General features: G+C 42.0%; 1 protein-coding gene across 7 annotated transcripts in view; it reads right to left on the bottom strand.

The window, feature by feature from the left end:
- Positions 1-12,755, bottom strand: part of DOCK4 (dedicator of cytokinesis 4) — a 245,305-nt gene that overhangs the window by 138,690 nt on the left and 93,860 nt on the right. For all 7 annotated transcript variants that reach the window (XM_028746679.2, XM_028746677.2, XM_028746681.2 and 4 more), the window contains 2 exons: positions 10,613-10,697; positions 9,700-9,851 (listed from right to left, as the gene is read on the bottom strand). In XM_028746679.2, coding sequence (XP_028602512.2) covers positions 9,700-9,851; positions 10,613-10,697 — 237 coding nt within the window. The remainder of the gene's footprint in view (positions 1-9,699; positions 9,852-10,612; positions 10,698-12,755) is intronic.

Here is a 12,755-nt window from a genome sequence, read left to right as displayed (position 1 = left end):
TGCGGCGCTCATCTTGCTTTATTGGCTGAGGGAGCCGGCATACAGCTTTCGGGTCATGTGGCCAGCATAACTAAGCTGCTTCTGGCGAACCAGAGCAGTGCACGGAAACACCGTTTACCTTCCCGCCGGAGTGATACCTATTTATCTACTTGCACTTTGTGCTTTCAAGCTGCTAGGTTGGCAGGAGCAGGGACCGAGCGACGGGAGCTCACCCCGTCACGGGGATTTGAACCACTGACTTTGTGATCGGCGAGCCCTAGGCTGTGTGGTTTAACCCACCGCGCCACCCGCGCCCAGAGGCCTAACTATACATTATGCTAATTGTGTGGCTCACTGCCATGTCAGGGATTTGAAAAACAAAACAAAAAATTCCTAGGCACGGGCCAATCAGCAAGACTGCAGCATATTGCACATTACATTCTCTGTATTTTACTTCATTTCTGTAAATCACTTCAGGGCTTACACTGCTTGTGGGAAGCAATTAATAAATTTAATAAACTAAACTTCAGAGCTAAGGCTGAGAAAATGCCACCTTCGAAATTGATTGCTGTTTCTTTTCCACTGCGGCACAGAGTGCCATTTCCCCAACAACACATTCTGTGAGACTGAGCTTGCTTCTCAAGAAACTACTTGCCTTTCTTTCCCCCCTAAATATGTTTTTCTAAGCATATTTACTGCTCTAAACCTATTTACCGCTCATGCTGAATGCATGTGTGGGTATCTCACCAAAGGTTTGCCTACCGAAGTTCACAAAACATTACCTACCAAGCAGAGTAGAAATGCATGCAAGGAAGGGTGTTGGCATTTTCCAGCCAAGACACACTTTTACCTCACACCATGTGCCACTTTTGCTGGGGAACTGCTTCCTTGAAGGAATAGTACCCTGCCCAGACCTCCGAGCCATCAGGCAATTGAGCTTGGGCCTACTGAAACAACGTTAAGCAGCCTGTGGGAATTCCCTGTTCCTCCCTCTATTCAAAGCAGTGCTGAATAAACTGAATGCCTCTTGTGCAGATAGGTAATTTTGCTGTAGACCCTGGACTTAATGCTCTAATGGAGATCTTACTTTGCTGTGAGACAAACTTTTAGCATTTCTCTTTCTCTCCCTGCCCTCCACAATTTCATGCTTTTACATTCCTGCTATGTTAGAGCAAAACAACAACAACAACAAAAGCACACAGTATGCCAACCCTAATAAAAAAACACTTTGAGCATATGCAACTTTAAACTCACATCAATTATAGCATCATCATGGACACAGGAGGGAAACAGGTTTGCTTCTGCTGTCCTGACTATAAACATGTTTAGGAATAAGCACCATTTTGTTATTCCAAAACTGTAAGGTAAAAGGTAAAGGACCTCTGACCATTAGGTCCAGTCGTGACCGACTCAGGGGTTGCGGCGCTCATTTCGCTTTACTGGCCGAGGGAGCCGGCGTACAGCTTCCAGGTCATGACTAAGCCGCTTCTGGCAAACCAGAGCAGCACACGGAAATGCTGTTTACCTTCCCGCCGGAGCGGTACCCTATTTATCTACCTATTTATCTACTTGCACTTGACGTGCTTTCGAACTGCTAGGTTGGCAGGAGATGGGACCAGGCAACGGGAGCTCACCTCGTCGCAGGGATTCGAACCGCCGACCTTCTGATCAGCAAGTCCTAGGCTCTGTGGTTTACCCACAGTGCCGCCTGGGTCCCTCTAAACTGTAAGGTACTTTAAAGTAAATAATACTAAAATGAGCATCTGTAGCCAGGCACACATCAGGCCAGTCTTCCTCCAACTATAAAACATATTTAAAAATAAGAATGGTTGCTGTGGTAACCAGCAGATCCATGTCACCCAGATGACCTCACCTGCCATTCCCTGAGTGGTCAGTGGGGATGGGGGCCAGACTGCGAGGCTCTGGGCTTCAGCCCCAAGTTACAAGAAAGAAGATCCCGACTAAACTTCAGGAAAAACTTTCTGACAGTAAGAGCTGTTTGACAGTCCTCGTAACTGCCTCATTGGAGCAAGACCTACTAGGAAGAGCTGTCAGGATTACTAGGCCTGCACTGTTTTAGCTCTTTGAATAAAGAGTTACCTTCACTGACACTGTACTTTTTATTGTTGACCTACCCTTGACTCTGCTTCTTGACATACCTCAGCCCATGTGGTTCATCTGTTATATGAACAAAAGTGCTAGCACCAGAATAAGGTAAAGGCAAAGGGACCCCTGACCATTAAGTCCAGTCGTGACCGACTCTGGGGTTGCGGCGCTCATCTTGCTCTATTGGCCGAGGGAGCCGGCGTACAGCTTGCGGGTCATGTGGCCAGCATGACTAAGCCACTTCTGGCGAACCAGAGCAGCGCACGGAAACGCCGTTTCCCTTCCCACCGGAGCGGTACCTATCTATCTACTTGCACTTGGACGTGCTTTCGAACTGCTAGGTTGACAGGAGCAGGGACAGAGCAACGGGAGCTCACCCCGTCACGGGGATTCGAACCGCCGACCTTCTGATCAGCAAGTCCTAAACTCTGTGGTTTAACCCTCAGTGCCACCCGCGTCCCTTAAGCATCAGAATAGCTTAATCTAAAACAAAACAAAAGAATAAAGCTAGGAGAAGAAAAATCAAGTTTCAATTTTAAGTAGCAAGAGCTCGAAAAAGGTATTAAGAGGAAGATATTAAAACAACAAAGTTAGTTCTTTGAGACAGAATAAAATGCATTGATGCAGCCATAATAAATCTTGTTCTCTGTCTATATGGATGATATATCTGTGTGCATTTGCGGGCAAGGTGATATATGAAAGAAACAGTGTTTAAGTTGACAGAGAGCAGCAGATTAACCTGACATTGAAGGAGCCAGGAACCGTCAGCCAGCTGTAATAGGAGTCTGATATCATATTGACACAGACCTGGAATACACACATAGAGCAGAAAATCTTATCACGGCAGCATCTTTCACAGTCAGTGCCCAGGAATTTCCAAGCTAGTTATTCATGTTACTTGGGAGAAATTACATAAATTATTTTTTAGTGCTTGGGAGCAAAATTTTGCTTGAAAAGGCAAGAAACCCCTTGCCCATACTACGGTACAGCAAATTTCCAGAAGCAATGGCTAACATCGAGCCTTTTAAGTCAGGCCTTTAGAGTTTAATGGGTTGCTAGTTGTTGCATTGAATGCATTAACAATGGGAGGGGGGGAACCAATCTATGCAGATTCATTTACTAGCTAAAATCCTAGGTCTCATCACTCAGTTATTGCTTCTAGATTTATATTCTTATGCCAGTTTTCTCTCCTCTGGCTCTTATCTTCCACTCGCTGCAACTGAGTAGAACTCAACCAACTGGCAGGCTCATCAGGCCCCAACTGCCAAGTGCAAGGAGTCTTTTTGTGTGTGTCTGCATCTAATCCTGCCTCTTCCTAAAATTTATTTATCGGTGTGTTGTTGTTGTTTTATTTTTCTTTTGTAAATCTACCAAAGAATAAAATAAAATAACACTGGACAAGAATTATATGTTATTCTTAATGCTTTAACATGAAAGCTCTACTAGTCGATAATATCTGCATCCGAAAAATCTAAGTTCAATTTCCATTTCAACCACCGTCAGCAATCGACCCCAAATACATCATTTTCTTATTGTGTGTCTGCTCCCTATACAACTGAAATAGAAGCAAAGGCTGATGGTATACAAAGACTGTACTACTTGCAATGCTAAAAAATGCACTGTAGATAATAAATCATAATTTTAAATACAATGTATTGCAGATGGCAAATGACTTTTATTCTTTTCCATGGCCATGTAATCTTGACTCTGCCTCTTGTGGGGTTTCTGAAAATGCACAGAGATAAGCAGAATTTGTTGAAGATCTGATAAAAAAAATCAATGCAGGTTTGATTAAAGGATCAGTCTTATCTGAGAACTGCAGTAATTGGGCCCTCAAGCAAGGCTGGGGTCAAACTACCTCAATGTATTGCAGATGGTAAAATAGGTTCTGGTGTCAGATTATGTTTTATATATCAGCAATTTATTAAAGGCAACATCTACATTACCTGAGGAAAATATGTGTATTTCAAAACTACATAGGATTTTATAGTAGATGTTTATTCCAATAAATGTTGGAACTAAATGTCACAAAAATCCATAGACCGCATAATTTGCTTACATCATTGCAGGTGCACATTTAAAACAACAGAAGGTTTTTAAATTCATATAGATAATTCCACCAGAAGGGCAATGGGCTGTATGTATTTATGACTATGCATATCCTTCAAGACTTTGAAGCCAAAATCCAGGATACTATCTTCTTGTTTTTTGTTGCAAGGGAATGGCAGCCATTTTGACTGCCGTGATTTCACACCATGGTTCCCCCCCCCCCCCCAGCATTTTTTCGGGCATGGCACTACACAAAATTGTGGCCCTGAAAAGGGCGGGGGGGGGGGGAGGAATTGTATCATGAAATCCTGAGAGATCACAGCAACCCAAATGACCACTGTTCTCTCACAATAAAAAAACAAGATACCCCAGTTTTTCTGGGACACTTGCGGGGTATGAACTATGTACATTTCAATTAAACCAGCACTCTCTGTTACAGAAAAACAGAAGCATTGCTGCATCCTTCAGACTTCAGTGGGATAATCTGAAGAATCCATTATTCTTAGCAGTTGTGGAGCTTAAAAGAGTGTAATATCCTTTGGATCTTCATGTGTGATTTGAACTAATGAGCAGAACTATCTCTGTCTTAGGACATGATTCAGTCCTAGTTCATTTGGGTCACATTCATTTCAGTTGCAACATACAACACATGGTTAGCTCTCTTCCCACTATGATCAAAAGGACTTTGAAAACAGCCGTGGTCTCACGGTCCTCACGTGTACACTACAAATGATTGCAGTGTTCAAGATTTAAGGAGCATAAAGGCTTGGCAGTAGTTATTAAGATTAGCATAATATTTCTTTCTTGTAAAAAAGCCTCATTAATTAGCAACTGTTATGTTCCACATAAACCTACATTGTAATTACCACTGCAGTTACGTTAAATGCTAAATGTGTTTAGTAAGAATGTTAACACCAAAGGAGGTAGACATTTATTTTAATAATTAGCAGGCACCGGTTTGCATAAGTGGCAGTGCCCCCATCAGTACTGAGTGGCACTACTTTGCGGTTGTCATGAAAAGTGTTCATCCCAAACTGGTCCATGGTCCATTGTCCATCTTCATAAATTGCCTATGCAGCTGCCTTTCTACTCTCATGGCAGGAGTGTTTTGAGGGCAGATGCCTACCTATTACCACCGAATTCATGCTACCATCTACACCGCACGATACTTCTGCAGCATCTACGTGTAACTCCCAGGTGGAGAACCTCAGATCCTTCAGACGTTGTTGGGTTCCACCTCCCATCAGTCCCTGTCCATGAGGCAAATGGTCGGGATTGATGCGAGTTGTAGTCTAGCAACACTGGGAGGATCACAGGCTCTCTGCTCCTGCTGTAGTGCAAACACTCATCCAACCTAAGACACATGGAATCATAGAATTGTAGGGTTCGAAGGGACCCTGAAGGTCATCAGATCCAACCACCGCAAAGCAGGAATCTCAACTAGCTCATACATGACAGATGGCCATCCAACCTATGCTTAAAAACCTCCAAGGAAGGAGAGTCCACCACCTTTCGTGGGAGTCTGTTCCACTGTTGAACAGTGCTGTCAGAAAGCTCTTTCTGATGTTTCGACGGAATCGCCTTTCTTGTAACTTGAACCCATTGGTTTGGGTCCTAACCTCCATAGCAGGAGAAAACAAGCTTGCTCCATCCCTCCAGACCCACTTTCTATGTTGCTTTAAGAAGAAGCAGATACAGTGGTGCCTTGGTTGTTGAACTTAATTTGTTCTGAGGGTCCGTTCGACTCCCGGAACCATTCTTAAACCAAGGCGCAGCTTCCAATTGGCTGCAGTAGCTTCCTACACTCAATTGGAAGCCGCGTCGGATGTTCAGCTTCCGAGAAAAGTTTGCAAACTGGAACACACACTTCCGGGTTTGCAGTGTTCGGGAGCTGATTTGTTCGGGAGCCAAGCCGTTCAACAACCAAGGTACTACTGCATACAAAGTGATACACAAAATCCTCTCTTCTAATCTTTTGATATACACATTTCCTAACTTCAGAAACTTTACTAAGTATATCACTTTGAGCTATCTTTTCCCCCCTGCATCATCAAACTTGGGAAGAGGCACAAATGCCTTCTAATACAATCAGCGTTTCTGCCTGAGAATTTAAAATGAAAGAATCTACAGCGTGTACTCAAGCTTCCTCAAATAAGAAAGTCATCATTAAATATTGCCGAAAGTTTGAACTGCCCCCTTTAATCGAGGGTTCTCTGAATACTTTGTAAATACAGTGTGACTTCGGCAAAAAAAGAAAAGAGGCTTCCACGTGGCAACACATCCTTGCTGGCTCTTCGCACACATGATTTGCTTTCCGTCAGCTCCCTGGCACATTACTGGCCTGGCTGAGGCGTTTCATTTGCTCCATTACACTTGTGCCAGTGGTAGAAGAAAGTATTTCATTCCCTCTTTCGTAGGTCAAAGACTAAACCATAAATTGTGTCCGTGTGATATATGCCTGCATCTTTAAACAGGAGAAGGCAACAGCCCCATTTGCTGTTCTCACATGAATCACAATCTGTCTCTCTGCTTTCTTTTTCTGCAGTCAGAGGGACCCAGCTGCTAAGTGTCTCCATGCATACCACAATACAGTCTGATGAAATTACAGGTTTTCACTACAGCCTGGGGCTAGACGGCTTTGTGTCTCTTTTGGAAACCATATATTAAGCCACCTTTTCCTTTCAATATTAGTGAAGCTTGTTTTCCTTTTTATGAAAAAAAATTTTTTTTTTGCATGCTTCCTCCCTCAATTCTCAAAACAATAAAGCAGGGGTCAGCAAACTTTTTCAGCCCACTGTCCCTCAGACCTTGTGGGGGGCCGGACTATATTTTGAAGGGAAAAAATGAACAAATTCCTATGCCCCACAAATAACCCAGAGATGTGTTTTAAATAAAAGCACACATTCTGCTCATGTAAAAACACTAGGCAGGCCCCACAAATAACCCAGAGGTGCCTTTTAAATAAAAGAGCACATTCTACACACTGGTTCCCAGACCGTCTGCGGACCGGATTTAGAAGGTGATTGGGCCGGATCTGCCCCCTAGGCCTTAGTTTGCCTACCCATGCAATAAAGCATTTCCAGATTGTTTAAAGAACATTATCCAAAGAAGGAAAATGCTTACAAATAGTGTAGTCAGCAAGGTTTGTTGTTTTTTAAATTAAAAACGGAGGGCTAAAATTTCAACAGCCTCTTTATACTTTTTGTATTAAGAATTATTAATCACAATAGACCACAGTATCCTCAAATATCCTGGTCAAGGATGGCACAATCTGTCAACCTGCCCAGTGAAGTGGGCAGGCATAGGAGTGAAGTCTGAAGTACTGATTCTTACACAGGAAATTATTATTATTATTATTATTATTATTATTATTATTATTGCCATCAATTCATCTGGTTCAGCTCAGAGCCCTGCCGCAGGTAGCCACCCTGAAAGATCTCCAAAAACCAGAACAAACTAAGATGCTGAGGAAATCAGAATTTGGGGTGCACTTTTAAGAAGTTAAAAAAATCTATCAGGGAAAATGTGTGTGTGAGGAGCACAGTCCAAAACAAAAGCACAAATAGTTCCACATGCCCAAGCTAATGTCTTGTATTTCTCAAATGGCATCCTCCCTGCTGCACGGCAAATCCCTTTTGAAGCTTAGGGGAGTTTCAAAAGCAGTTTGCGATATGGTCTTGGAGCCTGCTGTTCAAAGGAAAATAATCAACAATCCAACTGGGAGCAGCCATGCAGCTTTTTGGAGTCTAGGCTTTGTTCCTACAAATATTCTGTGACTTCTTTTTTGAAATATATATATAAAACGAAGCTGACAATTTTTAAAAAAATGTAAAATATGTTTCCTTGCAATAGTTTGGAGGATGATTAGTGAACAAGATACAGCGGCAAAGTTTGCTGTTAACAAGAAAGCTGAACAAGCTTACTGCCATTGCTTTGACAAAGAACGGATTAGGGCAGCATGCCTGTGGTTTTGATTCTATTTTATAGACCTCGTGGTTCTAAATCCTGAGTAGTTTTGAGTGCAACAATGGATAAGAGACGGAGGCTTAGTCTAATATGTTAATAATGGGCATTCTGTCTTCAGACAGCCAGAGATTTATTTATTTACAACTCAAAGACTCTGTCTTACTTCCAAAAATCACACAAGCACATATCCATTATAAACAAATCTGGGGGTGGGTTGGGGGGGAAATCTCAGCAGGTAGTGGCTGTAATGCAGCGTAAATTCCACTAATGGCTTTTAATGCAGAGGAAGCAGAGCTTGGCAAGAATTATGGATTTCCCAACACGAGCTTTTGCCAACCTGGTGTCCTTCAGTAGCTTTGCACAACAGTCCCAGCCAGCATAGGCTGCCCTGCACTCTGGAAATAACCTCTGTGCCATATAATCTGGTCTCTTTTCTTCTCTCTTCATAACATAATGGTGATACATTTCTTCACCTTCGAAAAGTATAGCTTGGCAGGAAGGAAAGAGCCATTTTCGCAGGTTTTTATAGTGTATGGAAAACAGTCACTTTGGTTAGCTAGCTATTCAAAACTGCTATTTCCAGGAATTCTGATCTAGCAAATTTTGATGTATTAATGTAAAGGTGAGTTTTAAATAAAACTAAGCAGCACTTGCCATACATAAGAAAGTAAACACCTTGCAATGAATTTATCAGCCCCCGTCAACACAAAACTTTGTATCATTGAGTGATTAGATAGTGATACTGTATGTCTGGTAATGGTTGGATTCAGATGTGGCTGAATAAAGGCTAATCCTAACAATGTTTTCAGGAAGATATCCCATTGATGTCAATGAAACTGAGCACAGGGCTGTGCTGAAAGCAATTCATGAAAATCAGCAGCACTGAAAAAATGCTTGCCTTGACAACATTTCATCACTGACTTGCTCTAACCCAACACTGAATTCACCTGCCCTCTGTGACATCAGGGCAAAATCTGATTGGTATTTAGCATTTGTTATATCATCCTGTTCACTTTGAGCTCTGACCTGTCGCAATCACTGCGATGACTAATCTGGAATCAGTGGTGTCACTCATTTGCCCGTAGTGACATTTATTCAGCCTAATTGAACTGCACAACATCACAAAGACACCTTACTTGCTATGCAACTCCCAACTTTGTTGGGATCAATTATCCAACTGATTAAGGAAGGAGAAGCAGCAGCAGCAAAGGAAAACTAGATGGCAAATCAACAGTAACCAGAGGCAACAATGACAAATGGTGATATAGAAATATCTAGATAAATAAGATGAAATAGAACCACGTTAAAAATTGTAGCTGAACACCCATGTGTTGATCACCCCATGTATCCATCAGTGGTCGTTTCCAGTAAGGAAAACAAGTAGCCACCTATGTTCATATACCAACTGGATCAATGTGTTCAGTGGCTCAGACTCCAATTCAGAAAGTTAGACAACAACAATTAAAATACAAATTTGGGATTACATTTATGGGTTCCCTAAGACCCAAGAGTCAACACATGCAAGGCAAAATTTCTTTGTTCTCCAAATGAAGACAAGAATGCATGAAGGAACATTTTTGCTTTCTTCAATGAAACTACCTGATTGGTCGGTTCTCTTTGCTATCAAAGAGTGAGAAGATGACTTCTAGTTCTTCTCCCAAGTTGGAACACATCAGACTCTTCATCTGAACGAAGAGGTGGTGGCTGCTTGCTGGGACAGGTGTGTCTTTCTTGCGATGACGGTGCTCCATCTACATATGGCCATCAACAGAAATACACAGTCAGGTTGCAATTTTGTATTTTATAAAATTCAGCATACCATAGACTAATGCTGAAAATAAGGCTACGTTCTCTTGCCTGTCCTGCCAACCTAGCAGTTCGAAAGCATGTCAAAGTGCAAGTAGATAAATAGGTATCACTCCGGTGGGAAGGTAAACGGCATTTCCGTGTGCTGCTCTGGTTCGCCAGAAGTGGCCAATAAAGCAAGATGAGCGCCGCAACCCCAGAGTCGGCCACGACTGGACCTAATGGTCAGGCGTCCCTTTACTTTTACCTTTCTCTTGCCTGAAACATAATTTTTCTCCACCAGATCTTATTTTTAACCTCAGTCATCAGTGATGTGCATTTGAGTTTTCATTAGGTAATACTGGAAAAAGATTGAAATGTTTTGGCTGAGCTTGTTCACCAATTGCTGCATCTAGTAAATAGTGAGGTTCAGTTTATTCACTCCCTTTTTACTTTATATCCCATCCTTACTCCAATGAACACATGGTAGCTTACAAGAAAGCAAGAGGCATTATCAGAGTTGGTTGGAAGCTTCCCAACCAGGCAAAAACACTCATGGAGGGGGTGAAGCAGGAATGAAAAGTGGTCTGGCCTGGGGAAATGGGCGTAGCGTTGGAAAATTCCAGAGGGTCAGTTAAGGAGGCATGGAGACTTCTATTTGGTCCCCATCCCTGGTGTATAGGATTGCAAGCTTAAGAGAACTGGAGGAAAGTGGAAATTTACTTACCAGCCTATACAGCTCTGTGATACTGATATCCTCTGGATCCACCATAGCATATTCCTTTCTTGGTACCAAGTCAAGTCCTAGTTGTCTGCAAGGGAATATGGAAAGTCTGGTTGGTAAAGGACATTGGCTAGAACCTTCTAAAAGCATAGTTAGGATCTCTTATTCTCTTTATCCATTGACAGCTGCAAAGGAGGCAGGCGGTATAGAAATGAAATGAAATGAAATGAATAAATAAATAAGCACTTTGTTCCACATGATTGCAAAACATGCATCCAGTGCAATATTATTAGAAACAATTATTATTAATCCCATTTATATAGAGCTTATAATGGTTGGCCAGCATCATTTATTTGCATGCTGATTTCCCACAGGAAACCATGATCAAGGTGATTCACAACATCAAAACGTTTCACACAATTCTGCAACCGTTACAAAACCTAAGAAAATTTAAGTAGTCATATAAGCGATGCACTAACGAAAACATCTCATAGGAACAAATGTCCAACAGAGTTAAACAACTTGCTGAGAATTCATGAGCAAGTCTGACAACAAAATACACCAATGTTAAGTCGGATAATAAATGCATATTCAAAACTAAATATTGCCCCAGCCGGAAAAAACCCCTCTAAACAATACCCCACCCTAATGTTCAAAGTATTCGCATGCAGTCGTACACTTAATTATTTTCTAATCTAGCACTTATTTTGGATGTAAAATACTGGATTGCAAATGTCAAAACAAGGACATTAGATGTCAAATAATGACATTAGACGTTAATAGTTGAAATCCCTAGTTGAACTAGATGACCCTCGGGATCTCTTCCAATTCAACAAGTCTATCCTTCTATTATAAGAAAGTAGCACAATATGAAATGGAGGAGAGTATCAGGTCGTGATTGCCAGGGCGGAAATGATAACAGTATACGTTTTGGAAACATTTTTTAGCTTTTGGTGTGGGATTCAGATTCAAAGCTTTATCAGCTATTTGCAACCCTGCAGGATATAGGCAGTCCCTGTTTGTCCTATATCTTTTTTCTGCCCGTGCTCTTGTTTCTAAAACTTGGATACAATGTGCTTATTGCATGAGGGGAGATCTCTGTCTTCCAGTACACCGAGGATTACTCCCCAGCTACAGCCCTCCATGAACAGGTTCCTAGAGAGGCCCAATTTGGGAGGCTGTCTAAGGGGCTGCACCGAGAAAGGAGGCTGCAAGGCCTCTGAATGTGCCAGTTATTTTATCCAGGCTTTGTTCTGCAAGTGGTGCAACAAATGCCGAGGAAGAAATAATCAGGTAGCAGATGGCATAAATCTGAATAACTCACCTGCCTAATCTTGCGATGCATCAGAAACACTTAAGTATCTTTGGTTTGCAAATTGTACAAGCAGCTCCTTTAATTTAGAAGATTAAAGCTCTCCCAGGAATATGTACAGACGCCTGCCGCCTTGCCTCTAAAACAACTGGTGAGCAAACCGCTTCTAGGAAGAGGCAAAATCTGCGCAAAACTTTCTACTTTCATATAGGAGCATCCCTATGCATGGTCTATTATCTGGATTTATCTCCAGTCTCGGCCCCTGTGAAATACGACCACATATACTCTACTGCCACCCATATTCTATTCCATATTCTATTCACTCTCTGCCTGCTCTCTAGCTTAATGTGCACTGCAGTAAATGATCGATTCTCATGCAAGCCCCTTACGTGTTATGTGCTCAGACACAGGCAACAAACCCTAGTAAAGCAATCCTCATAGATGACAACACAGGAAGGAGATAATACAGAAGCGCTTACAACAATGGCATAGAAACAGGGGTACATTTGGGTTTTTTTAATTTTATTTTTTGTTGGATCTTTAGAATGGATGAGCCTTTTACAGTTGTTTTACAGCTTAAGCACCCATTCATTTGCAAAGAAAGCACAAAACAGGTTCCCGATAGTGGGCACCTCTCACAGTCATCATTATCATTGTATACTTGGATGCTTCCCATTTGACCGGGTTTCCCCAGCCACTCTGGGCAGCTTCCAACAAATTAAAACATCAATCACAGTAAAATATCAAACATTAAAAACTTCCCTAAGAAACTTTAGTCCTATCAGTTCTCTGCAAGAACATAATCCTGAACTTTAATGCCACTGCCTAGGTGCT

Source organism: Podarcis muralis, chromosome 10 (genome assembly GCF_964188315.1).
Source record: "Podarcis muralis chromosome 10, rPodMur119.hap1.1, whole genome shotgun sequence".
Lineage (NCBI taxonomy): Eukaryota > Metazoa > Chordata > Lepidosauria > Squamata > Lacertidae > Podarcis > Podarcis muralis.
This window is presented reverse-complemented; position numbering and strand designations above follow the sequence as displayed.